Raw genomic sequence first — 26,183 nt, 5'->3', positions numbered from 1 at the left:
TCTAAAACCTGTGCTGAGCGCCTGTGTTGATCTTCCCGTTTTCCGTGCGTTTATGCTCATGACCTGCCACGTTAAGATACAGGGACTGTGACAGCAGCCTCCCCGTTCCCAAAGTTCACGTAAACTTTCCGACGCAATCAGTCCTTCTGATGTTAGATTACAGAGTTCATTTCTCATCATGTGTTTTACCAATTTTCCATTCTGGGCACAGGATTTTCTTTTTTATCGCCCAGGAGTATTACTGGGTAAACATGTGAAGAACTAACAAAACTGGCGGCAGGACATTTCAGGAAATCAAACAGAATCACACCCAAGGTAAAAACGAGTTTTACACAGTACGATCTCATTTTATTGCTAAAATGGCTCATTCTGCCGAGGAACATGCCTGGTGTTGGTAAAGCGTCTCCCTGCCCCAGAATAGAGACGCACCGCCATGCGCCACCTACTGGGACGATAGAAAACTACGGGCATAAGTGGACGCGGGAAAGAAACGACAAAACCACGACACGATGGTGCTTGGCCGTCAAGCCAGGCTACAGAGAGGTTTCCTTTTTATACAGAGCACTTCCAGGAAGCACACGTGGGAATCCAATAAAGTGGAGGCCGTGGCCACAACTAAATGATGCCTGGCCACGCGTACATGGGCAGGTGGTAGTGATTGTAGTGCAGGTAGTCAAGGATGCTCTTCTCCACCAGCGGCTTGTAGATGGTTTCCTGGAAAACTCTTTTCAGGTATTGCCTGGGCTTCTCCTTCAGGTTAATTTCCTCATCTTCTATCTGACGGGCTAACTGTTCCATGGAAGGAAGGGCTTCCTCCTGGAAAATACAGTAAGAGGCCAGATACAGACACTAACTGCACTTAGCCCCACAGTTAAGAGGGCAGTTTTACTAAAATGAAAAAGGTAGCACTCAGCTCCCCAAGGATGGTCATTTTTTTCTTATCTTTTAAACAATTATTTTTAATTGTGGCCAAATAATACATAACATAAAATTTGCCACTTTATCCATTTTTAAGTGTACAGTTCAGTGGCAATAAGGACATTCGTGGTGTTGTGCAACCACCCCCATCCATCTCCAGAAGTTTTTATCCTCCCAGACCGAAACTCTGCCCCCATAAAACACTCACTACCCGCACCCGCTCCTGCCCGCAGCCGCTGGCAACCACCACTCTCGCTCTGAATTTGACTACACTAGGTACCTTACAGACATGGACTCAGACAGTAGTTGTCTTTTTGTGACTGGCTTACTTCACTTAGCATTATGTCTTCAAGGTTCAGCAAGGACAATAATTTTAAGCTATTAATTTTCAGATAAAAATTATCTGTAGATCATGCTTGTTTTAGAAATAAGAAAGGAGGTGATTAAACATTTTTACATGAAAACGCCTAGATGGTTTACTTTACTTGGTTACTGTCCCCAAAAATAGGACTTAAAAAAGCCTTAGAATACATTCTTAGTAAAGTCAAATTTCATTGATATCTTTAAAGATAGGGCTCAGAGAGAATAAAGTTATTTGAAATTGAGAATTGTATGCTGTTAATATCTATAATACAGTAAGGACTTTTTCCAACATTGAGGCAAGTTGACAGAATTGTACAGTTAGCACCTGCGCACAAACCACCTGGACTCGACAGCTAATGTTGTACCACATTTGCTTCATCACAAATCCGCCTGTCTCTAGGGGGTTGTTATAAAGAGCACGTCACCAAGGTTTGAGCTGGGTACTCTCTGAACACTGCAGTAACTGACAATTACCCCAGAGCAAGAGTCACGTGGACTTCAACGGTATATTTATTTGAACTTCCAATAATTCTCTTAATTTTGGACAGAAAAAAGTGGATAACCTGCAGAGTTCTACTGGGTCATTAATTTATTAATAGTAAGAACTTAGAAAAATGGATTCAAACTATACAGAGGCCTAAGGTAATTATCACCTGGTTACTTAAACGAGACACTGCCAGGTGTTGGAGATGATACACTTGGAAGAAGAGTCAGTGGGGGGGGTCACAGGACTTCAACAAAGATTGTGAGACAGAAAGAGGCAACTGAGGACGAGAACTATTAGAGGAGCCGAAACACCTGAGTGCCACCAGTACATCCCCAGGCACATGTTCTGCAGTACATATGAGGTTGGTTCTTTCTCTCTCAATTTTTCAAGAGACTTGTATCAAACAAAAACAATGAAGTTACAAAATTTGTAGAAGATTTGCGCTCATATTGTATGATGCTGTTCTAACATTGGGGTAAAGAGTGTAAAGTCACAAAATGGAACTTTTAAGTTTACCTAAGACAAATACTGATCTAGATTGTAAACATATTTTTGTGCATTTGCTTCTCAGAGTGTGACCTCGCTCAGTGTGATCATGCATCCCCACTTCAGTGTGACCATCCCCCCTCTCAATGACCTTCTCAGGGTCCTCTCAGAGTGACCGTCTCCTCTCTCAGTGTGACCATCTCCTTTCAGGGTGACCCTCTCCTCTCTCAGGGTGACCATCTCCTCTCTCAATGTGACCATCCCCCTCTCAGTGTGACCATCTCCTCTCAGGGTGACCCTCTCCTCTCTCAGGGTGACCCTCTCCTCTCACGGTGACCCTCTCCTCTCTCAGGGTGACCCTCTCCTCTCACGGTGACCCTCTCCTCTCTCAGGGTGACCCTCTCCTCTCACGGTGACCCTCTCCTCTCTCAGGATGACCATCTCCCCTCTCAATGTGACCATCCCCCTCTCAGTGTGACCATCTCCTCAGGGTGACCCTCTCCTCTCACGGTGACCCTCTCCTCTCTCAGGGTGACCATCTCCTCTCTCAATGTGACCATCCCCCTCTCAGTGTGACCATCTCCTCAGGGTGACCCTCTCCTCTCACGGTGACCCTCTCCTCTCTCAGGATGACCATCTCCCCTCTCAATGTGACCATCCCCCTCTCAGTGTGACCATCTCCTCAGGGTGACCCTCTCCTCTCTGAGTGTGATCATCTCCTCTCAGGGTGACCCTCTCCTCTCACGGTGACCCTCTCCTCTCTCAGGATGACCATCTCCCCTCTCAATGTGACCATCCCCCTCTCAGGGTGACCATCTCCTCAGGGTGACCCTCTCCTCTCTCAGGATGACCATCTCCCCTCTCAATGTGACCATCCCCCTCTCAGGGTGACCATCTCCTCTCAGGGTGACCGTCTCCTCTCAGGGTGACCGTCTCCTCTCTCAGTGTGACCATCTCCTCAGGGTGACCCTCTCCTCTCTCAGGGTGACCATCTCCCCTCTCAATGTGACCATCCCCCTCTCAGGGTGACCATCTCCTCTCAGGGTGACCGTCTCCTCTCAGGGTGACCGTCTCCTCTCTCAGTGTGACCATCTCCTCAGGGTGACCCTCTCCTCTCTCAGGGTGACCATCTCCTCTCAGGGTGACCCTCTCCTCTCAGGGTGACCGTCTCCTCTCTCAGGGTGACCATTTCCCCTCTCACAGTGCTCTCTGTGCCAGCTCCCCTCACAATGCCACATACAATGCATGATCTTTTGTGTCTGGCTTCTTTTATTTAACATAATGTTTTGAGGTTCATCCACTTTGTAGAACGCATCAGTACTTCATTTCTTTTTCTTTTATTTTTTATGAGGAAGATTAGCCCTGAGCTAACATCCATTGCCAATCTTCCTCTTTTTTTTTCTTTTTTTTTTTGAGGATGATCAGCCCTGAGCTAACATCCGTGCTAATCCTCCTCTCTTTTGCTGAGGAAGACCGGCTCTGAGCTCACATCTATTGCCAATATTCCTCCTTTTTTCCCCCAAAGCCCCAGTAGATAGTTGTATGTCATAGTTGCACATCCTTCTAGTTGCTGTATGTGGGACGCGGCCTCAGCGTGGCCAGAGAAGCAGTGCGTCAGTGCGTGCCCGGAATCCGAACCTGGGCCACCAGTAGTGGAGCGTGCACACTTAACCGCTAAGCCACGGGGCCAGCCCCCCAATCCTCCTCTTTTTGCTGAGGAAGATTGGCCCTGGGCTAATATCTGTGCCCATCTTCCTCTGCTTTATACGGGACGCTGCCACAGCATGGCTTGACAAGCCATGCGTCAGTCTGCGCCTGGGATCCGAACCTACGAACCCTGGGCCACCGAAGCAGAGCGCGCAAACTTAACCACTACCCCACCGGGCTGGCCCAGTACTTCATTTCTTTTTATGGCAGAATAATTTTCCATTGTGTGGATATACCACATTTGTTTATCCATTGATCTGTTGATGGACATTTGGGTTGTTTCTTCCTTCTGGCTATTCTCAATAGTGCTGCTATGAACCTTCTTGTACAAGTATTCATTTGGATACCTATTTTCAATTCTTTTGGGTATATAATTAGGAATTCGGGCTAGGTCATATAGTAATTCTGTGTGTAAGTTTTGAGGAACCATCCAACTGTTTTTCCACAGCAGCTGCACAATTTTACATTCCCACCAGCAATGTGTAATGGTTCCAATTTTTCCATATCCTTGCCAACACTTATTTCACTTTCTTTTTTTAACTATAGCCATCCTACTGGGTGTGAAGTGGTATCTCATTGTGTTTCTGCTTTGCATTTCCCTAATGATTAATGATGTCAACATCTTTTTATGTAAATGGGTCTACATCTGGACTCTCACTTTTATTCCATTCATCTATACATCTATCTTTATGCAAGTACCATACTGTCTTGGTCACTGTTGATTTGTAGTAAAATTTGAAATTGGAAAGTTGTGTCCTTCAACTTTCTTTTTCATTCTCAAAATTGTTTTGGCGTTTTGGAGTCCCTTGCATTTCCATATGAACTTTAGGATTGGCTTTTCCATTTCTACAAAAAATACCATCGGGATTTTGATAGGATTACATTGAATCTGTAGATCGCCTTGGATAGTATTGCCATCTTAACAATATTGTCTTCAAATCCATGAACACAGATGTCTTTCCATTTATTTAGATCTTCTTTAATTTCTTTCAGAAATGTTTTGTGGTTTTCACTGTACAAGTCTTGCACCTCCTTGGTTAAATTTATTCCCAAGTATTTTATTCTTTTTGATGCTACTATAAATGGAATTATTTTCTTAATCTCATTTTTGGATTATTCATTGCAAATGTAGACAACTGATTATTGTATATTGATCTTGTATTCTGTAACTTTGCTCAATTCATTTATTAGCTCTAATATTACTTTGTGGTTCTTTAGGATTTTCTATATATAAGATCATGTCATCTGAGAACAGAGATAGGTTTCTTTTCCAATTTGGATGCTTTTTATTTCTTTTTCCTGCCTAATTGCTCTGGCTGGAACTTCCAGTACATGTTGAATGTGAGCCGTGAAAGCAGGCATCCTTGTCTTGTTCCAGATCTCAGAGGTGAAGCTTTCAGTCTTTCACTGTTGAGTGTGGTGTTAGCTGTGGGTTTTTCATAACTACCCCTTATCAGATTGGGGCAGTTCCCTTCTATTCCTAGGTTTTTTAGTGTTTTTACCATGAAAGCATGTTTGAATAAGTTAAATGCTTTTTCTGCATCAATTGAGATGATAGCATTTTTCCCCCTTCATTTGATTAATGTGATGTATTACATTGATTCATTTTTATATGGTGAATCACTCTTACATTCCTGGGGTAAATCTCACTTGGTCATAGTGTATAATCCTTTTAATATGCTGCTGGATTTAGTTTGCCAGTATTCTGTTAAAAATTTTTGCATCTAAATTCATAAGGGATATTGTTCTGTAGTTTTCTTTTGGTGTCTTTGTCTAGCTTTGGTATCAGGGTAATCTTGACCTCATAGAAGAGGAAGTGTTCCTTCCTCTTTTATTTTTTTGGAGGCGTTTAAGAAGGATTGGTGTTAATTCTTTAAATATTTGGTAGAATTCACCAGTGAAGCCATCTTGTCTTAGGCTTTTCTTTGTTGGCAGGTTTTTGATTACTGATTCAATACCTTTACTTGTTATAGATCTGTTGAGATTTTCTGTTTCTTCTTGAGTTAGTTTTTGTAGGTTGTGTGTTTCTAGGAATTTGTCTACTTCATCTAGATTATCTAATTGGTTTGCGTACAATTGTTTATAGTATTCTCTTATAATCCTTTATTATTTCTGTAAGGTCGGTAGAAATGTCCCCACTTTCATTTCTGATTTTAGTAATTTGAGTCTTTTTTTCTTAGTCAATCTAGCTAAAGGTTTGTTAATTTCGTTGATATTTTCAAAGAACCAACTTTTGTTTTCATTAATTTTCTTTGTTGTTTTACTATTCTCTATTTCATTTATCTCCACTGTAATTTTTAGTATTTCCTTCCTTCTGCTAGCATTGGGTTTAGTTTGGTTTTCTTTCTCTAGTTCCTTAAGGAACACAATTAAGTTATTGATTTGAGATTTTTTTTTTTAATGTAGGCATTGACAGCTATAAATTTCCCTTTGAAAACTGTTTTCACTGCATCCCATTAGTTTTTGTATGCTGTGTTTTCTGTTTCATATGTTCTAAGTACTTCTAATGTCCCATTTTATTTCTTCTTTAAAATCAAAGACATTGCTTAAGAGTCTGTCATTCAATTTCCACAGATTTGTGAATTTTTATTTTCTTTCTGTTTTTGATTTCTAGTTTCATTTCCTCGTGGTTGGGAAATATACTTTGTATGATTTAAATCTTTTAAAATTTATTGACACTTGTTTTGTGGCCTAACGTATGGCCTATCCTGGAGAACATTCCATGTGTACTTGAGGAGAATGTGAATCCTTGTTGTTTTTGGATGGTGTGCTCTATGTATGTTAGGTCTAGCTGGTTTATAGTGCTTTTCAAGTCTTCTATTTCCCTATTATCTTCTATTTGGTTGTTCTATCTATTATTGAAAGTGAGATATTGAAGTCTCCAACTATTATTTTAGAATTATTTCTTCCTTCAGTTCTATCAACAATTGTTTCATATATCTTGGGGTTCTGTTGTTAGATACATATATGTTTATAATTGTCATATCTTTCTTAGAGGATTTTGAAGGATAATTTTGATTACACAAAATTTCACCTTGTTCAGTGACTTCAGTCACGGCTAAATGCAGTGCCAGAGGCACACAGAGGATCTGTTCCTCACTTTACTTCCATAAAAGGATTTGAGATATCTTATAATGATCTTTTTTTTAATAAATCATATATAGATTTGAAATTATTTATAATAACTGTCATAGGAAATAGTCTTATTTCTTTCTCCACATGTGGAGGGAGAGAAAATTGATAACTGAGCTCTAGGATAGCATGGTTAATGGGACTGAACTTCTTTACTTCCCCAAAGACAAGGTAGAAAGTGAAATGAAATGGGTTATATCATCTCAATATTTGAGAAAAGGAATTATTGTTATTCTTTAGTGGTCTATCTCTTTATTTTCCTATTACCAGATTCAAATGAAATTTCTGCCTGTCTGTTTATATGACTACCACTTCCACTGCTGGCTGTCCCCACAGTAACTGTCATCACTCATGTTACCTGTGGTGGCTGGCACATACTGGGAGCCATTACGTGCACTCCATTACTCCTCCCACAGCTCTCTGAGGTGGGAACAGCTAGTCTGTGTTCCACGGGAGTCTGAGCTAGAGGCAGACATCACTGCATGCACTACCTCTTCCTGTGGCCTTCCCATTTGACAAATGTAAATGCAGAAACCAGAACAGTCCCCCAGTGCAAGCTTTTCCTTCAGGGGTTTTGCTTTCTGGAAATCTAGAAAACCCACGAGAATGGTTGGGGAACCCTTAGTGTGTCTTCTGCAAATGTCCCTGGCCACTTTTGGCATACTGACAGGGCCTGCTATCCATGCTGAGTTTGTGCAGAGCAAACTGCCCCACAGTACATGTCTTTTCCCAGATAAAAGGTTGAGAGTGTCTGAGTGAGTGCCATGAAAAGCAGCCGTCACTGGGTTTGACAGTTTACTTGGAAAGGGGAAGGGAAAGCTTCCCTTTTAAGCTTGACACCTAAAACCCCTTGGCTCTGTGCAAAATGTTAACTGAGGAGCTCAGATCTGAAGTTTAGAAGGACTGAGGCACAGAGTTTTGGTGGGATAACTAGAAAACTAATGAATCTTTACTGTGGGGCAGTAGTGAGCTGCAGATTACACTGTGAGAGGGAGGGAGGTATCTGAGGAGTTGAGCAAATTTCAGCAAGCACTAGGCTGACAGCTCGGGGTCATATTTCAACCTGAGCTGACTTCCTCGCAGGCCTGGGATGAAGTGCAGGGACCTGTTTGACCTGAAACATCTTTTATCTGTATCTATCTAATTATTATTATTTTTTCAAATGTGAATGACTTTGGCAGTGGCTGACCTTTGCATTTAGCCATAGTCCCCTCTACTTCCCTCATGTACACCTACCTGCCTGGTTCCTACCGATGTGATTCCTAAAGACAATTGAGTTTGTTTTAAATTTTAAACCTATTTTTCCCAATCTGAATCTACTTCAGATTAGTAAAATTACTTAAATTTCCCAGCTTGGACTCCAGGGATAAAACTGAAAAGGGGCAGGGGCAATGAGGAGAAGGTACCAAGCACCCAGTTGGGCCCAGGGCCTACGTTCCTGGCTTTGGAGTGAGGGATCCTTGAGTCGGAAGCTTGCTGGCCACTGACTAGCTGTGTGACCCACGGCAAGTCCTTTAGGATCTCTCAGCTTCGCCTTCCTCACTGGTAAAGGAGATGATACCAACAGTTCCTCCACCCACGATTAAGGGTGGTGGTGCGTGCTGCGGCTAGAATGGTAGGGACTCGGTATATGATCTGCATCTGTGCTGTCCAGTATGGCAGCCCACACCACGGGAACCTTCAAGGGCATGGGTGCTCTCAGGTGGAAGTGACAACAGAGATGTACGACTTGCCCACGTAGACAGTAAAACGAGGTGGAAGCTAAGTGGTGCCCTAGCCCTTGTCTGAGCAAAGCAAAGGAGAGTCTAGAATGGAGGTTTGATCACTTTTTGAGCACAGATGTTAACTTTCCACAACTCTGGTAAGGACTCTATTGTTGAAAAACAAAATTTAATTTCAAGTTTCACAAATATTTTACTATTTACATTGCAGAGTCAAATTTCTTGCTGAACATGGAGTCTTTGGGATGTGAAGCCTAACTTCCAGTTAATTCTGTATCGCTTTGAGAAAGAAGTTTCGGTTATAAAAGCAGTGTGTTTGGACATCTGATGACTTCCCTTTACATCTTGGCCACAACATACGCACACAAAGGTTTACAATGGTCAGCAAATACGGACAGAAACTAAAGGAATGCAATCTTCATTCCTGAGGGCGAGTAGATACAACTCACTTCCAGTCTCAGCCCACACTGTTAGCTGCTAATGAAAATGCAGTAACTTGTAAAAAGGAAAAAGAAATCTGCCCCTCATAAAAGGATTTAAATAATCCTCTTTCCCTGAAATATCATCGTCTATGTTTACATCCTCTATAGATTGTTTATATGAAGTAAGTTGGGTTTAAAGGTAAAACCATAAAGCGGGAATGTAGGGAAAAGTCTAAATGACCAACAACTATAAACTGCTTATAATTTGCAAGGAATAACCGACATATCTATTAATCACTCTTACCTCCTTGGAGGTTAAGATTTGGCGTAACTCTTTCCTGAGATCAATAAAACGATCGTGAAAGAGGGCCATGCACCATGGCTCCGTGAAGTAGCTAGTGAGGAGAGAAAAGATTCAGTTAGCTGGAAACCCTCTCATTAGCACTAATAAAGTATTTACCTGCTTTTTTGCCTTTATAAATTACAGTTCTGGCCCCATTGCAATCATTTGCTCATAAAATGCCTCATGGAACAGCCTGGCCAATCAATTTTTTAAATGGATGTTCCTGATGTAAGGCCAGGTTCCATAATTACATTTAAAGTGGTTTAATTCAGAGCTGGGGCAAGACCCAGTGAAGAATCCTGATTTTATCAGAATTTAAAAGCCTGAAGACTTGTAAAGAACGGTGTCTCCATTATCTGCCCTCGTTTGAGAAAAACAGATTGCAGGATTAACTGAACTGCTGCATAAACAAATTAAATTTGGGTAGACAATAACACAAATGTTGTTCATCATTAAGGTTTCTGGATTAATAATGACCAGAAAAACAGGCCACCTTGGTGTTGCAACATGGTCTTCATACAATTGCATTGATGCTTAATTGAGTCTCTTTTAGGAGACCAGCTTTTTTGGTGTTTTTACTTACTAACTTTTCACTGAAAACTGTTTGCATAAAAGCTTTCTTACTTGGAGAACAACATAGCCATCCTTTATTCGCAGGCGATGACTGAAAATTTGATGCATTCTTGGAAGAATCAAGAACATTTATTGCTATTTTAACTCTTACTTTATTTTAATGTTAAGTGTCTTGGAACAGGAAACTTGACTTCTTCAGGGTTAGAGATACATCGATTGTATGGGCTTCACTTCCTTTGGACGTGAGTTTTTTGTTCCCGTTATTGTTAGTGGATGTTATGTGTGTGCGCAGAGGAAGAAAAAACAGGTGCCCACATGCAGATTTTGTTTTCCGAGACTTAAAGTTAATTCTTAGGGAAGGAAGTAATGAGTCCCAGGGACAACTGAGGCATTAAAAGACAAGTCTAATAACAAGGGTCTATGCTACCATCAGCACAGCACTCAGCAATATCATTTAGTACCTATTGCCCAATCGTAGACCAGAACATGACCTAATTTCATGCTTAATTCCCTACTATGTCGTTCAGGTCATATATTCATCCAACTGTTAATTCCACTAACATTTACTCCATACCTCTCATGGGCCCAGCACTGTTCTGGGTACTGGGACCAAAACAGACAAACAGCCCTGCCACCATGGGGCTTATATTCAAGAGATAAATAGGTAAATAGACAGCATGTTAGATAGTGAGAACTGCTTAGGAGAAAACATAAATCAAGCAAGGACAGGGGAGGCCAAAGAAAGGCTCACACCTAAGACAGCGACTTAGTGAGTAAAGACCCAAGGGAAGGGAGAGAGCAAGCCATGTGGAGATCTGGGGAAAGGCACTTGGAGAGAGGGAACAGCAGGTGCAAACACTCAGAGGCAGGAGTGTGCCCAGACCACTCGGGGAGGTGGAGTGGAGGTAAACGAAGCGGGGAGTGGCAGGAGGTGAGCTCAGGAAGGTGATGGGAGGGAAGGATGCTCCTAGAGGCAGAAGTCGAGACAGATCTGTCGTGTAATCACTCCATGACCATCTAGCTCCACACTTGCACACAACAGGTGTCCTATAGATGTTCCCTGAATGAATGAAGGAATAATGAATGAATGAATAGATGAATGAATGCACATTGCACTGCATACATTCTATACTGCCTGGCCCTGATTGGTCTTTCATTAATATAGAATAAAGTTCTGCTCAATAAATAGGTGACAAAACTCCACAAAACACCCGAAGATGGGCAGTATTATAAAAGAGAGAGCCTCATTAGGAACAGCGGGAAAGCCATGCATGAAAGCAGGGTTTAAGGATGGTCTCGCTGAGGGCTGGCCCCGTGGCTTAGCGGTTAAGTGCGCGCACTCCGCTACTGACGGCCAGGGGTTCGGATCCCGGGCCCGCACTGACGCACCGCTTCTCCGGCCATGCTGAGGTCGTGTCCCACATACAGCAACTAGAAGGATGTGCAACTATGACATACAACTATCTACTGGGGCTTTGGGGAGAAAAAGGGAAAAAAAGGAGGTGGATTGGCAATAGATGTTAGCTCAGAGCTGGTCTTCCTCAGCAAAAAGAGGAGGATTAGCATGGATGTTAGCTCAGGGCTGATCTTACTCACAAAAAAATAAAATAAAATAAAGGATGGTCTCGCTGAGCACTGCAGTGCGGAAGGCCGAGGGTGTCAGAGGGCACTTTGTGGAAATCTATCAGAGGACTGCTCGCCTCTGAAGTTACTCAAGGCCACCAAGCACTGAATGAATGGAGTCAAGTCGATGGGAGTTCTAGCTGGGGTTCTGGGCGCTACAACCCTGGCCAACATCCAACGTCCATCTAATTCCTGGAGCAAAGGCATTGGGGCTGGGCTGGCTGCCTCGGGAGGGAGCAGTTTAGCCACATGATGTCTTGATGCATCTCCTCAGAAGGTAGTTCCTGGACCGGAGCATCAAGAATAGCCTAAGTCCAGACACTCGAGCACAGCTTTGCCAGGATGGCCCTGCCTCTTAGCTCTGAACAGCTTCCAGAAAAGCTTCAGGGGATTGTGGACGTGCGAATCTTGAAACTTTCATAGTCCCTAAGTTAGAAACCAGTGGGCCCTTTTAAATTTGTCACTCTCTTCCCTCTGCTGCTGAGATCCCCTGTGTGTGCTTCCATGGCACAACCAGGAGCTCCCACTCTTAATTTCAGGGGTCTATAGCCACGTCCTTCTAGGTGGCATAAGCTCTGTCTCTGCTGTCCTTACCTCAGCACCGCCCTGTTCCAAGACCCCAGGTGCTAGCCAGGTGGTCTTCCAGCCCAGCGCCTGCACAGCTCCGCCCACTGCGCACCCATCAGCGACTCTTCATTGTCTGCTTCAGGGAGGGAGTTCTGGGGAGACCCCACTTCCCTTAGGGTCACACTGCTGCCCACCCGGGCTCTGGCCCACCATCTAACGCCCACATTCCCATAGCCTCTGTCCATGAAGCCGAACAGATGGCTGGAGAAGCAAGTGGCCCTTAATCCTCTGAAAATATAGCCGCTAAGCCTGTCTGCACAGTGCCTGGGGGCGGGTAGGGAGGAAGTCAGATGTTTTGTGCAATTTCTTTCTGTTGCTGGCTCTGAAACTCCCCATAGCCTCTCACACCAGAGGTGTGCAGAAACGGCACCCAGACATTTGATGACCCCTGTTCTCATCCATCACAGGATGTTGAACAGTTTGCAGACCAGTGACCTAGGAGACCTGAAATTTTCTTTCTTTCTTTTTTTTTTTTTGGTAAGGAAGATCAGCCCTAAGCTAACATCTGCCAATCCTCCTCTTTTTGCTGAGGAAGACTGGCCCTGGGCTAACATCCATGCCCATCTTCCTCCACTTTATATGGGACGCCGCCACAGCATGGCCTGACAAGCGGTGCATTGGTGCGCGCCCGGGATCCAAACTGGCCAACTCCAGGCTGCCGCAGTGGAGCGTGCGCACTTAACCGCTACACCACGGGGCCGGCTCCGAAATTTTATTTCTTCTACACTCCCTACCACTGCCTCCTGTGGTAAAACATTTTGAGACCCTTGTCCAGAAACTGACAATCTCTGTAGCAAACTGTTTGTGACTGATAATTTCCGGAATTCTTCCGTGGCCACCATTTTTATTTATAAAAGAGAAAGGTGTATAGAGCTCTATTTGGATTTTCTTTCTCTCTCCAGAAAGAACTCTTGGGTTCTGTTAAAGCAAAGTGTGATGATAAAAATGATACCCTAAAAACCAAAGCAACAAGTTGACTTCTGAAGGCTCCTTCTCAATTTTATCCCAGCTTCAGTGGTGGTCCCTAGGGGCCACTTCCATAGGGGTCGTGAAGTGATCATGCTCGCACCCAGGGAGAGCTGGTGCCTCTCCAGGAGGAGTGTGCAGGGTCCCACCCGTCTGGAGAGTGGCTTCTGCACATCTGTCTGCAACGTCAGATTGCTGACAGTCTGCCACACGGATCAAGCTAAACACGTACAAAGTGACACCCTTAGCCAGGGGTAGAGCAAAGATTTCAGCCTTGGTCAATCCCCGAAGCCCAGGATTCCTGCTGGAAGGTCACCCATTCCAACTGCAACTCTGATCACAAGGCATTTAGAACTGAACGGAATTTAGGAAGAAAAGAACGAGCAGATAATCCGCAGTTTCCAAGATGCCCTTGGTCTGCCGTGTTAAAAGGATTCAGGTCAGGCTCTTGAGGGGTGGATAATGAGCAACAGCTCTGTAGTCAGATCAAGTAGCTGCTATTCTGTAGGGCATATAAGGTGTTTTAGGATAGTGGTAAAAGGAATTGGTTCCTCTGATAAGAAAAAAAATTATACCCCAAAATCTATCCAGTGAAGAACCTTACTTGTAACTTTCTTCCCTCAGTTCTTACAGAAACTGCTTCTTTTGGTGATGGTTTTTAAAGGGGTCACGGGATGACCTCGGAGCAGCCACTACAATGAGGGCGCCCACTTCCTTTACCACTCACGGCCCCCACGTCGCTCAGCCCCTGCCCATAATTCACTTCCACACTCCCTCAGACTTTGTTTGCTTCTGGCAAATTACCCTTTTTTTAATTAATAGATTTACTTTTAGAGCAGATTTAGGTACACAGAAAAGATGGGGCAGAAAGCACAGAACCCCCCACCTTCCCTCTCAGTCTCCCCTGGTAACATCTTGCATTACTGAGGCACGTTGTTGCCGCTGAGGAACCAATATTGATACACTCTTCTTAACCACAGCCCACAGTTTACAATAGGTGCGTTTGTGTGTTGTACCTTCTATGGGTTCTGACAAATGCCTCATGTCCTGTGTCCACCACCGCAGGATCACACGGAATCGTTTCACTGCCCTAAAATTCCCCTGTGCCCCACCTCTTTCTCCCCCCCCCTCCAAACCCCTGGAAAATTAACATTTTAGGCAATTGACTTTTATTAGAGAAAATGGGGCAGTGTAACAATTTCATAAAATATCTTAATAAGCCTATATTCCAGGATTTCTTTCAGAAACAGAGTAGAATTCTCCCACCACAAACACTATCCCTCTCACACTCGCCAGCAGCCCCTCAGACCAGCAGCTTGAGGTTTTGGTTTCCTAAGGTGCTGGATTTGGGGATCAGCTTAGGATGAAAGCCATATGGATTCCTGTTTTCTATAATGTGCAGGGGGCTATGGTTTTTAGGGGGAATTTTTAAATGTAGGCATTATAATTTACTTGCTAAAAGTCCATGTGTTTTAGTTACCAAACCAAACATGTTTGTGAAGCTAAGATGAGGTTTGTTCACTGAGAATTTCAGAACCAGACTCGCTGCAGACAAGGAGGAAGTTCCACATTGAGCGTCCTGGTTCGCACACCCCAGTCAGACAAGACCCTCTAGGGTGGCGAAAGTGCCCCAGCAGCAGGGCAGTCGGGACCCGCTTCCCTCCAGCAGGTGCCAATGGATTTCATTCAACAGTAGGCAAATTTGATCCCATTATGGAAAAACATGAAAAGGGCTTGCATTATATTTCTTTTTCGATCCTGCACGGGAAGGACAACGCCAACCTTAATGGCAAGTGGCACTCAGCTGGGTGTTTCCTACACTGACCATTTCTGCTCCACGGGAACTGGAATGCTAGAAAGCCGTGGTCAACCCCTCCTCCACACCAGCTGTGGGTGTGGAGCTTCGGGCGTCCCTCCTCTGCACTGGGGTGGGGGTTGGGCGGCTCCGGGCTGGGGGAGCTGACTCAGGCAGTGTCAGGGCACCCCCTGGACTCTCCTTCCAGCTCAGGCTTCTTCCCACCCCAAATGTGCCCCCAACTGCCGGCTGCTCCCTTTGCTGCCTCCTCCCTGTGGATGGTCTCAGATGCTCCCTCCTCCAAACACCTTCCACCAGGCCTTCCTGCCTGCCGGGCTCTGTGCAGTCTCTGCAGCCCAGAGGACCCTTTTCCGTGTCTGTCTTCCCCAGTGCCACCCAACGCTCAAGTCCAACCAAACATCCTCCTTGAAGCTGACTCCTGGCCTGAGGGCTCCCACTCACTCCCTCTGTACCATTTGCATGGGAAGGGGCACTTCTGCCCTTGCAGGAAAGCTAACCTGGTGCACGTCGTGTTCTCTTACACACGGTGCACTCTGGGTCCCCACAGTGCCTGGCACAGGGCTGGTCCTCGAGAGACTGAGGAGCAGGTGGGGTCAAGCTCCTGAAGACATCTGCAGGTGATGGCAGGAGTCAGACTCAGGCTGCCCCCCTTCCTCTCCATGGAGAGCTTTTGCACCAGTGCAGGAACCCTGGTTAGAGTGGCACGGACCCCTGTGGGCCTCCTCTAAGTCATCCTAGAAACATGGCAGCCTTCATTATTCAAGTCGGGAAAGCTTTGAATTGAACCAAACTCAATGTCGCAACTGATGATAACACTGAGTCAGACGAAGATTATCTCCTTTTGATATAAGGATGTTAGAAAGAAGTTTTACTTTAAGAAAAGTTTTAGGTCTAGTTTTTCCCCCACAAACTGAATGACTTCTGTGCTTTAGTTTCTTCTCTTCTCCAGGGGAAGGAGAGGAGCTTCTGGAATCCTTGCCAAGGCTGGGGAGGCAGGTCTGCATTAACGGGCCCCGAGCGCCATGGATGATCAGCATTAGTGATGGGCTTTTGGGAAATTTATATTTTCATGAATATTGTGAATTTTTTTAAAAACTAGAAAATATTAACTTCTTTCCCAATTCACATTAAAAAAAAGAAGATTAACAGGAGCCACTAAGAAACCTACATAGCTGGTTGCCTAGAAATCTTCAGGAGAGAACATCAGGTAAGAATGCAGCAACAACAAGATCTGGAAGTGGCTGTGTGTATTTGGGCGTTAACATCCCAAAAATCATTTCTACATAGCCACAAGAAAAAGTTTACACAAATTCTCCAGGCCCAAACAGAAGACATTACTCTCTCTGTTAACTTTGCCAATGGCTGGCCTGGTTTATCTGGGGGGACTTAAATTCTCAATCACTTTTGCGAATAATGCACTTTTCTCAGAAGCTCTGGGAAATGTCGAATGGTGGAACTGAATTAACCACTTCTGGTCGATATGGTCCAATCATTAAGCAATTGATCAGACTTCTCCAGAGCTCATCCTCATGTGCTCATTCCGCCTATTTTATCGACAAAATCATATAACCCGGGTGGGGATCTGGTAACTAGCTTAGCCACTGACCATGCTGAATGCTGAGAAAAGCAAATCAACAAGACACACTGGAAGGAGTTGTGTCCACTGCCGTAGGAATAAGTACGACATGTCCAAGGGAAAAGAAAAGCGGGTAAAGGTGGTGTTCTTTCAAGTCCAGGATCTCAACTCCAAGACCAAGGCCCTTCTGGCAGACAGACAGGAAAAGAGAACTGCAGGAGGGCGAGGCTGCCCTCCCAGCACGCAAAGGTTCAACTGGAAATTGCTAAGCTACGCGATAGTTAGGAAAAAGGAGGTGGTGGGCAGAGAAGAAACACGACCCTTTCTCCAAGATCTTTTTTTTTTTTTAATGAAAAGCAGTCGAATTTTATATTGCTGTGATAATAGTCAGGTTTTGCTTTTAGACCCATTAAGAGGATCCCCAGCTGCCACTCCTACCCGCACAGAGGCTTGCTCTAGCTGAAAACGTGCCTAGGAGCTGCCTTTTCTCCTGGCCGGGAACTGTGGTGGGGCAGCCCGCAGGCTTCTGGAGAGAAGATCTTCTTTCTTGTACTGACGGCGTCTGAGATCTGCGGCGGCGGACAGACAGCGCTCCTTCTACAATGCCCCGTGGTAGGTTCTGCTCAACAGTGAGTCTCACCCCTGTGGTCCCGTGGCTGGAGCGTGGCCGGTGGGCCCTGTGTTTACATTCCATACACAGAAGGTAGGAAGTGATAAACGTCAGGGTATATAATCGAGGTTGCAAACAGACACCCCGGGGGCCCGCTATGACTACAGATGCAGATGTGTTTGCTTTGGCCTGAACAACATTTGGAAATTGGATTTTTGGCCTTTCTTTAAAAAATCAGATTTGGCAATGCTGGGTCCTCATTGTTACGTGGGAGCAATCAGCTCAACTGATGCCCCCCGTGGTTCACCATCGTCATCTACCAGCCTGGCTGGCATTGCTCACCACAGCGGGCACGTGGGTGTGCCCAGCCTGGTTGAGGGGCTTGGGTGAGATGGAGGCAGGTTTGTAAACACGTTTTCTGAAGCCACTTGCCCCACATCCTGTTCTCCATGCTGGTATGTCTGCAAAGAACACACATGCTATTCCTATCTTCCTTTCCATTCCATCCATCTGTCCATATGTCCGTCTGTCTGTCCACCCAGCCATCCATCCTAACAGGTCCAACAAGGCCTTTTAAAACCCTGTCTCTTTATTTCTAGCGCCCACTTTCCTCTGGTTCTCTGTTCTCTGCTGGCTCAATCCACCCCTCAACAAATAGTCGTTCCTCCCCCACTGTGTTCCCATGAAGACTCTTCTCTCCCCTCTTTTCTCTGTCCTAGGGCTTCTGACCTCAATGGCTTTAAAGTGACAAGGAAGGGGAAGACCTAGGGGGCCACTCTTCACCATTAATTAATTATGGCCATTATGTGCCAGACGCTTTGCCGGTACTGAAGGTACCACAGTGAAGGTGCGGTCCCCGCCCCAGCAATGCACACGCACGCGGGGGTGGCGGAGGGGGACACTGCGGGCGCTGGACAGTGGCTCGGCCCGGAGTGAAACTGTGGTCCACTTGCCCTCAGCTCTTTGTCCTTCCTGTCCATGCATTGCTCGGTCTGCCTCTCTTGGGCTAATGTTTGCCAAGTTTCAGTCACTTGGGAACCCATCAATTTTTTTTTTTTTTACTTAAAAAATATTTTTTTCAGTTTTTTTATTCAGGTCATAACGGTTTATAACATTGTGTAATTTCAGGTGTACATTATTGTTTATCAGTTTCTGTATAGACTGCATTGTGCTCACCGCCAATAGTCTAATTTTTTCCTTCACCACATATATGTGGCCCTTTACCCCTTTCGTCCACCCCCCTACCCCCTTCCCCTCTGGTAACCACTATTCTGTTCTCATTATCCACGTGTTTGTTTATCTTCCACATATGAGTGAAATCATGTGGTGTTTGTCCTTCTCTGTCTGGCTTATTTCTCTTAACATCACACCCTCAAGGTCCATCCATGTTGTTGCAAATGGGACGATTTTGTCTTTTTTTAAAGCTGAGTAGTATTCCACTGTATATATATATACCCCTTCTTCTTTATCCATTCATCAGTTGATGGACACTTGGGTTGCTTCCATGTCTTGGATATAGTGAATAATGCTGCAATGAACACAGGAGTGCATAGATCTCTTAGAATTGCTGATTTCAAGTTCTTTGGATAAATACCCAGCAGTAGAATAGCTGGGTCGTATGGTATTTCTTTCTGTCTTTTTTTTTTTTTTTTTGGTGAGGAAGATTAGTCCTGAGCTAACATCTGTTGCCAATCCTCCTCTTTTTGCTGACGAAGATTGGCCCTGAGCTAACATCTGTGCCCGTCTTCCTCTATTTTATGTGGGACGCCTGCCACAGCATGGCTTAATAAGCAGTGCATAGGTCCGCACCTGGGATCCAAACGTGCGGACCTCAGGCCGCCAAAGCAGAGTGCGTGAACTTAACCACTACACCACCAGGCCTGCCCCAGGTATTTCTATTTTTAATTTTTTGATAACTCTCCATACTGTTTTCCATAGCGGCTGCACTAGTTTGCATGTCTACCAGCAGTGTATGAGGGGAACTCATCAATTTTTGCATGGACATTATTACTTCAAAATTTTTCTTTAGATTGATTTGCCTTTTTTTTTTTTTTTTTTTAGCTGAAATAACTACTTCTGCCTTGTCCTAAGCAGTAATATCTGTGAAATTGCAGATTTGATGTGCTTGTACATTTTTTCTAATTCTTACTGAAATTATTCCATAATTAGCAAGACATGTGGCTCTCCTGCCTAAAGTATCTTGCATCCCACCTGGTGGATGCTGACTACACTCTGGGACATGTCATTTTCTTTAACAGCTCAATGGTGGAGGCACTGCTGTACTCATCTGGGACACAAACCCACAGACACTGTGCGAAACAGTTTGTGTGCATTTTCTCACTTCATCCTAATTCCAGTCCTCTAAAGTGGGACTTGCCGGCCCATTTTACAGATGAGGAAATAGATTCAGAGAGGTTAAATGACTTGCCAAAGGTCACACAAATTATGAGTGGCTGAACTAGATCATAATTCTACTTGACCCAAAAGTTCATGCTATGAATAACTGCACAACCAAATCTCATTCCTTATGCTCATTCCTTAGCCGTTCTAGCAACTTTATGGATCAACCTAGTTTCCTTGGTATATCCCCTGCATTAGCTAAAATTGGGTTTGATTGCAGTTACAAAAAATTTCAAAATAACTTTGGCTTTAAAAAAGGCATAGGTGTACTTTTTTTCATATAAAGAAAGTCTAGGTGGGGTGTCCAAGATTGGCATGGTGGTTTCATCGACATCATAGTACTATCCACAGGGCCCTTGGCCTCATGGTGCAAAAAGGCTGCTGAGCTCCAGTCATCACATACATGTTCTTGGATACAGAAAGAGAAAAAGAGGACCCTCCCCCTTTTTTTTTAGGGACAATTCCTAGAAGTTTCACACAGCACTTCTATTTATATCTTACTGGCCAAAGGTTGCTCATATGGCTTCCCTTGCTATAGGGGAGGCTTGGACTCACTGTCATTTACTTTAGGTACAATGTAACATTATATACACCAAGATTCTCTTTCTGAAGAGGAAAGAGAGAACAGATGTTGTGGCTGTTATCATACCCAATAGACTTCACAGCATCAACTGTTAACAAAAATCTTTTCTTAAAGTTAAGTTTAAGAAAATTGGGAGAATGTGTTTAGTCGAAGTTCCCAGAACTAGAACATATCTATCACCCTAGATTCAAACCTGTCCCCAAATTAAACATGCTGGAAAAAACCCACACAAAATATTTTCCATATGTGACAGCCACCCCTCAAGCCCATGGGAGAGCCCTGGTGTCCTACTGTCCTCGTCTGGCCCAAGTTGGCTTAAATGCAGAGGAGAACAGGGAACACTTTGTGTTCACACTGTAAGGTCACATTCTGTTCACTTTATTCTGCCCAGGAAAGAAAGTGGACTCACGCATTTCAATATAATTTTCAAAAATAAGAATAGGGACAAATAAGTATTTCCAGTCAACCCTAGGTTTGCTTGGAAATTAAATTACACGTTTCTGGGGCAGTGGAGTTTACTCAGGGATGCCACTTGGTACATGAGCAGACACAGCCATGTGACGCACTCGGACAAAAAAACCCAGAAGACAGAAATGCAAGTTTGATTGTGAATATTTCCTGTCCAACTTGAGTTTGCCAGAATCTCTATCTAGTCAATTTATTGCTTTGAGGCAGATCTAGAAAAGTAAGATTAATGATTTTGAAAACAAAACCAACTAATTATCTGATAACCAGTTGTAATCGTTACCTGCTAAAGATCTAGATAACAGAAAAACAAGTCACCTCTGAACATAATTTGGCTATGGTTTCATTGTCACAATCTAGAACTGGCCTCAACAGCTAATGGTGTTCACTGCTCTAAGGAAACATGGCTTATGATGCACTGGCCCTAAAATCTAAATTCGAACCTTTGACAGAAGTCAGCCATCTTCTGAATGGCTTGTGAACGACCTCTCTCTCACCGCTGGTCTGGATCCACAGAGGCTGCGTCTGGCCCATTACCCTGGGGCACCCAGGAGCCCAGAGGCTCACACCGCTTGAAGCCTGGCGTCTGGCAGTACCCGGGAGCCCTCCCCGGCCCCAGAGGGGCTGGGGACACTGCCTCAAGTGGCTTTCTCTGCTCAGGGTGTGGAGGCTGCTGTCTGCTGGAGGCGACTGGAACGGCACGGTTATTTGTCTGTGAGCTGGACACACCTGGTCTGTCTCCGGAGGGAGATCCGGAGCAGCCCACAGGCCCTGGCACCCCCACGCTGGGGCGGGGGTGGGGGGGTCGTGCTCTCTGTCAAGCACAAGTTGTTCTTAGGCTCCTCGGTGTCCGTAAGAACATGGAATCCCAGAGCACACGTGTCCTGAATCAGTGTCCGCACCCAGATCGTGCTGAGGACGGAGCACAGACTGCCTGCCACCCTTGCCACCAGAGTCTTGGTTTTCAGAAATACTATTCTTAGAGAATTATCCAAAAGATCTGTCTGCTGGCCATTTGTTTTTCTGAATCCTGGATACTCAGCCCAGGAAAAACTGCTTCATCTTAGAAAATGGAATACATTTATCTTATGAACTGTACAAATCTAGCCGTTGATAACATTTCCCTCCTTGCTTTGACCTCAGAGGAACTCAAAGGCACACGTGTGAATTTACTAAATAAAGACCTGGGCGGGAACACGCAGTCTCCACCGCGGCTCAGCTGCATGTTGCTGTCCTGCCCTTAGCTTTCCATTTACTGAGGACTTTTTCTCCCAGCTCTGCCACTGGTTTTCTTAAATAATCTTGAACTAGTTAGCTTAACCTTCCCAGCCTCAGTCTTCTCAGCTGCAAAATGGGGATAATGATGGTCCTTACCTCAAAGAGTTACTACCAGAATGTGAGGAGACGCCCCAGGGAAAAGCTTTGGCTTTATGCCTGGCACAGGGGAAGGGCTCCATGTGTACTGTTATTATTATTACTACTATTATTATTGTTCTTAATTGTCCTATTGCATGTATTTGTGTAAGCTGCCCCAGATCTTTTCTGGTGTGAATTAGAGACCAAATACATTATTAAAATAAACACTTTTTGTTTGCTGTTTAATTGATAGAAAGTCTTTCTTTGGCATAATTCTGCAGCTTTTCTCCTGTGCATAACAAGCCTTCATGAAGTTTTGTCATGCACTAAAGAGTTTTGTGGAAATCCATAAAATTTACATAGGAATCATTAAACTGAGGCCTCAATACTTTTTTGTCTGAGTTGATGAAATTTAAATACAAAGTGTCACATGGAGTTCCTTCTTTTTGCCTGTTTATTTTGAAGAGTGAGCCAATAAGTCAAAATGGTTACCCCAGTCGTTCATGGGATGTATTAAGATGGCAGTCAGGAAAACCAGCTGGGGTTAAGGTGCAGGCCCCCCAAAGCCCATTTGGGCTGGATTTTCTTCTAACCTGTCTGACTTTTTGCCTGACTTGCCAGAGCAAACCAGTCTTCTCGTAGAAATAGCATAATTTTTATACACCTAAGAATTTTGTTTCTATTTAAGCTTACCAGTTAAAGCACAGTCATTAACGTTGTCTGCCTAGACCATTTGCTGCTGTGGGGATCTGGGCTTGGCAGCCTCTGAGCGCCCCCGGGCCTGGTATTAGGGTGCAGGGACGGTCCGATATTTATTCCATCCAGGTATTTCCTTGCACATTGCTGGTGTGTTAGGGCTGCATTCATTGAATTTACACGATAAATCTGGTGCCCTGGAAGTTATCCAGCTATTGACATGGATTTGTTGTATAAATTCAGGACTAAGAGGACGAGGCAAGGTTACCATTTAATTCTGCAGAAAAAGGAAAGCTCTTAGTGCGTCAGCGTCCCTTCCTGTGTCCCTCTCCTCTTATTCTGCTTCTCTCTTCATAGAAAGCAGAATCATTTTCCTTTAATTAGGCTGCAAAGAGCACAGGCTGGCATTAGGGCACTCAGCCACTCAGCCACGCTCACAGCCATGCCCATTTCCTATCTATTTTCTGTAGGAAAAGGGAAAGAGTGTATATATGCACATATAAGCCCCCCACACAAGTCCGAGGTGGGTAACAAAGGAACCAGGTGGAATTACCTTTTGTGAGACTGAGGCCACAAGAACTAGCAAACCCCAGATAGCAAGAAATTTTGCTACTTCATTATTCCTTTGGTTAAATTAATTGCTCTTTAAATTTTATTTATTTATTTATTTATTTGTTTATTTATTTTGGTGAGGAAGATCAGCCCTGAGCTAACATCCATGCTAATCCTCCTCTTTTTGCTGAGGAAGACCGGCTCTGAGCTAACATCTATTGCCAATCCTCCTCCTTTTTTTGCCCCAAAGCCCCAGTAGATAGTTGTATGTCATAGCTGCACATCCTTCTAGTTGCTGTATGTGGGATGCGGCCTCAGCATGGCCAGAGAAGCGGTGCCTCGGTGCGCCCCCAGGATCCGAACCCGGGCCACCAGTAGCGGAGCATGTGCACTTAACCGCTAAGCCATGTGGCCGGCCCGCTCTTTAAATTTTAAAGATTTTATTTATTTATTTTTCCCCCCAAAGCCCCAGTAGATAGTTGTGTGTCATAGCTGCACATCCTTCTAGTTGCTGTATGTGGGACGCGGCCTCAGCATGGCCGGAGAAGCAGCGCGTCGGTGCCGACCGGGATCCGAACCCGGGCCGCCAGCAGTGGAGCGCGCTCACCTAACCACCAAGCCACGGGGCCGGCCCTCTTTAAATTTTAAAAGAGTGCTTAGTAGAAATATCATTCACTGGTACAGAATATATCCAGCATGTTTAATATATGTTTATAATAATTAAATATTTAATACATGTTTAAAATAATTCCCTTTCATAACAAGCTTTTCTAATTAAAGTGTTTGTTTATTTATTTTTTACTGAAATTTTAACAGATATAATGACAAACTGAAAACTCTTCCTTTATTTTCTTTGTCACTCATATGTTTTCAGGTTTGTACTTTCCAAAAAATCAAGCATTAAAATTCAACTAACATATTCCTAGTTCTTACTCCCCAAAAGCACAATAATGGGGGTAATGGAACATAACCTATGGAACAGCATAAGAATCTAGAAGTCCACACTGATATAGATAAGTGGATAAATAAATAAATGGAGGAGAAGGGACGACTCTTCCTTACAGTCGAATGCCAAGTGATAAATATAGAATGAATGATGGAATTAGAAAAATCACCCTTTGGCAAACAACACAGGAACAATTGTTTCAGATAAGAATTGTTTATGGATGCTAAAATTAGGGGGAAAAAGAATGATATAAAACAGGATATTTACTTAGTCTCAAAGTATCACTAATTGAATACGAAAGTAAAAATAGTCCATTTCCCCAGAGAAACCTGCAGCCTCCACTCTCACCAAGTGACCACAGTTCACAATACTAGTGAAAGGACAAATCTAGACCATGTGCCTCCTGATACTACACACCAAGAGGGACACAATATCAGTCCTGTGATACCTGCCCGAAATGCATAACCTGAAATGAACAATGAGGAAACATCAGACAAACCCAAACTGGTAGCATTCTACAAAATAACTGGCCTGTATTTTTCACAAGTGAAGGCTCATGAAAGTAAAAGGCTGAGGAACCGTACCAGATTGGAGACGATTAAGGAGACACGACGACCAACTGCAGTGTGGGATCCTGGACCAGAAGAAGGACATTAGTGGGACAATTAGCAAAATTTGAATGCCTGAAGATTAAAATTTGTATTGCATTAATGTCAGTCTTTAATTATGACAATTGTACTAAGGTTATGCAAGAATGTTATTATTCTTAGGAATTATTTACTGAAGTATTTAGAGGCTACCATGTCTGCAATTTACTTTCAAGCATCAGGAAAAATGCTATATCTTTCCACCCATAGAGTGTGCATGTATGTGTGTGTGTGTGTGTTTGTGTGTGTGAAGAGAGAGAGGGAGAGAGAAAGAACGATAAAGCACGTGTTGTAAAATGTTAACATTTAGGGATTATAGGTGAAGGGTATGCAGCTATTCTTTGTTCTATTTATGTAAACTTTTTATAAGTTTGAAATTATTTTGAAATAAAAAGTTAAAAGAAATCACTCATTGTTTAGTTTCTTTATTATATTACTTTTTAGTACAGAAATAGCCACAGGTTAAGTTTTCAAATCTGTGCTACCAGGACTTCTGTGGCTGGACCACGTTCCTGAGGTTTGTACACAGGGTGTACACTGTGAGCACAGGGACAGGCAAATACAAGGAAATGGCTGGGGCCCATCTGGTTGCTGATGGAAGGACACTCTTCACTCACAGAGAGAGGACACTGTCTTCAATTCATCATGAAATACCACAGCCCTTTTTTCAGCGCTGGAAGGGATGCGAGATTACAGATCTTGGAGACGTGGTCCAGAGCAGCCACTGCCAGACCAGGGTTCTCCACTGCAGAAGCCACGAGGCACCAGCCATAGGTGGCTGCTGAGCACCTGCAGTGTGGCTGGTCTGAAATGATTGTGCTGCAAGTGGAAAATTCACACCGGATTTTGAAGACTTAGTATTAAAAAAGAGAGAACATAAAATATCTCATTTATATTTTATATATTGATTAAATATTGAAAAGACAATAGTTTGGATATATTGAGTTAAATAAAAATATATTATTAAAATTAATTTCATCTTTTTCTTTTTATGCTTTTAATGTGACTGCTAAAAAAGTTAAAACTGCATATGCGGCTCACACTATATTTCTGCTGGACAGCACCGGTCTAGATAAAAAGAAAATAAAAGCAAACATTTGCCGAATGTCTACCGTGAGGAATATTCCAGATGCAAAGATAAATATGCCATGGGTCCTACATCCAGAGG

General features: G+C 43.9%; 1 protein-coding gene across 1 annotated transcript in view; it reads right to left on the bottom strand.

The window, feature by feature from the left end:
- Positions 1 to 405: 405 nt before the first annotated feature.
- CFAP61 (cilia and flagella associated protein 61) overlaps positions 406 to 26,183 on the bottom strand; it is a 292,142-nt gene continuing 266,364 nt past the window's right edge. Inside the window, exons 25-26 of the mRNA XM_004433707.3 lie at positions 9,541 to 9,631; positions 406 to 816 (exon numbers count right to left, since the gene is read on the bottom strand). Coding sequence (XP_004433764.1) covers positions 616 to 816; positions 9,541 to 9,631 — 292 coding nt within the window. The 3' untranslated portion in view covers positions 406 to 615. The remainder of the gene's footprint in view (positions 817 to 9,540; positions 9,632 to 26,183) is intronic.

Source organism: Ceratotherium simum, chromosome 21 (assembly GCF_057802395.1).
Source record: "Ceratotherium simum simum isolate JZ-2026a chromosome 21, ASM5780239v1, whole genome shotgun sequence".
Classification (NCBI taxonomy): Eukaryota; Metazoa; Chordata; class Mammalia; order Perissodactyla; family Rhinocerotidae; genus Ceratotherium; species Ceratotherium simum.
This window is presented reverse-complemented; position numbering and strand designations above follow the sequence as displayed.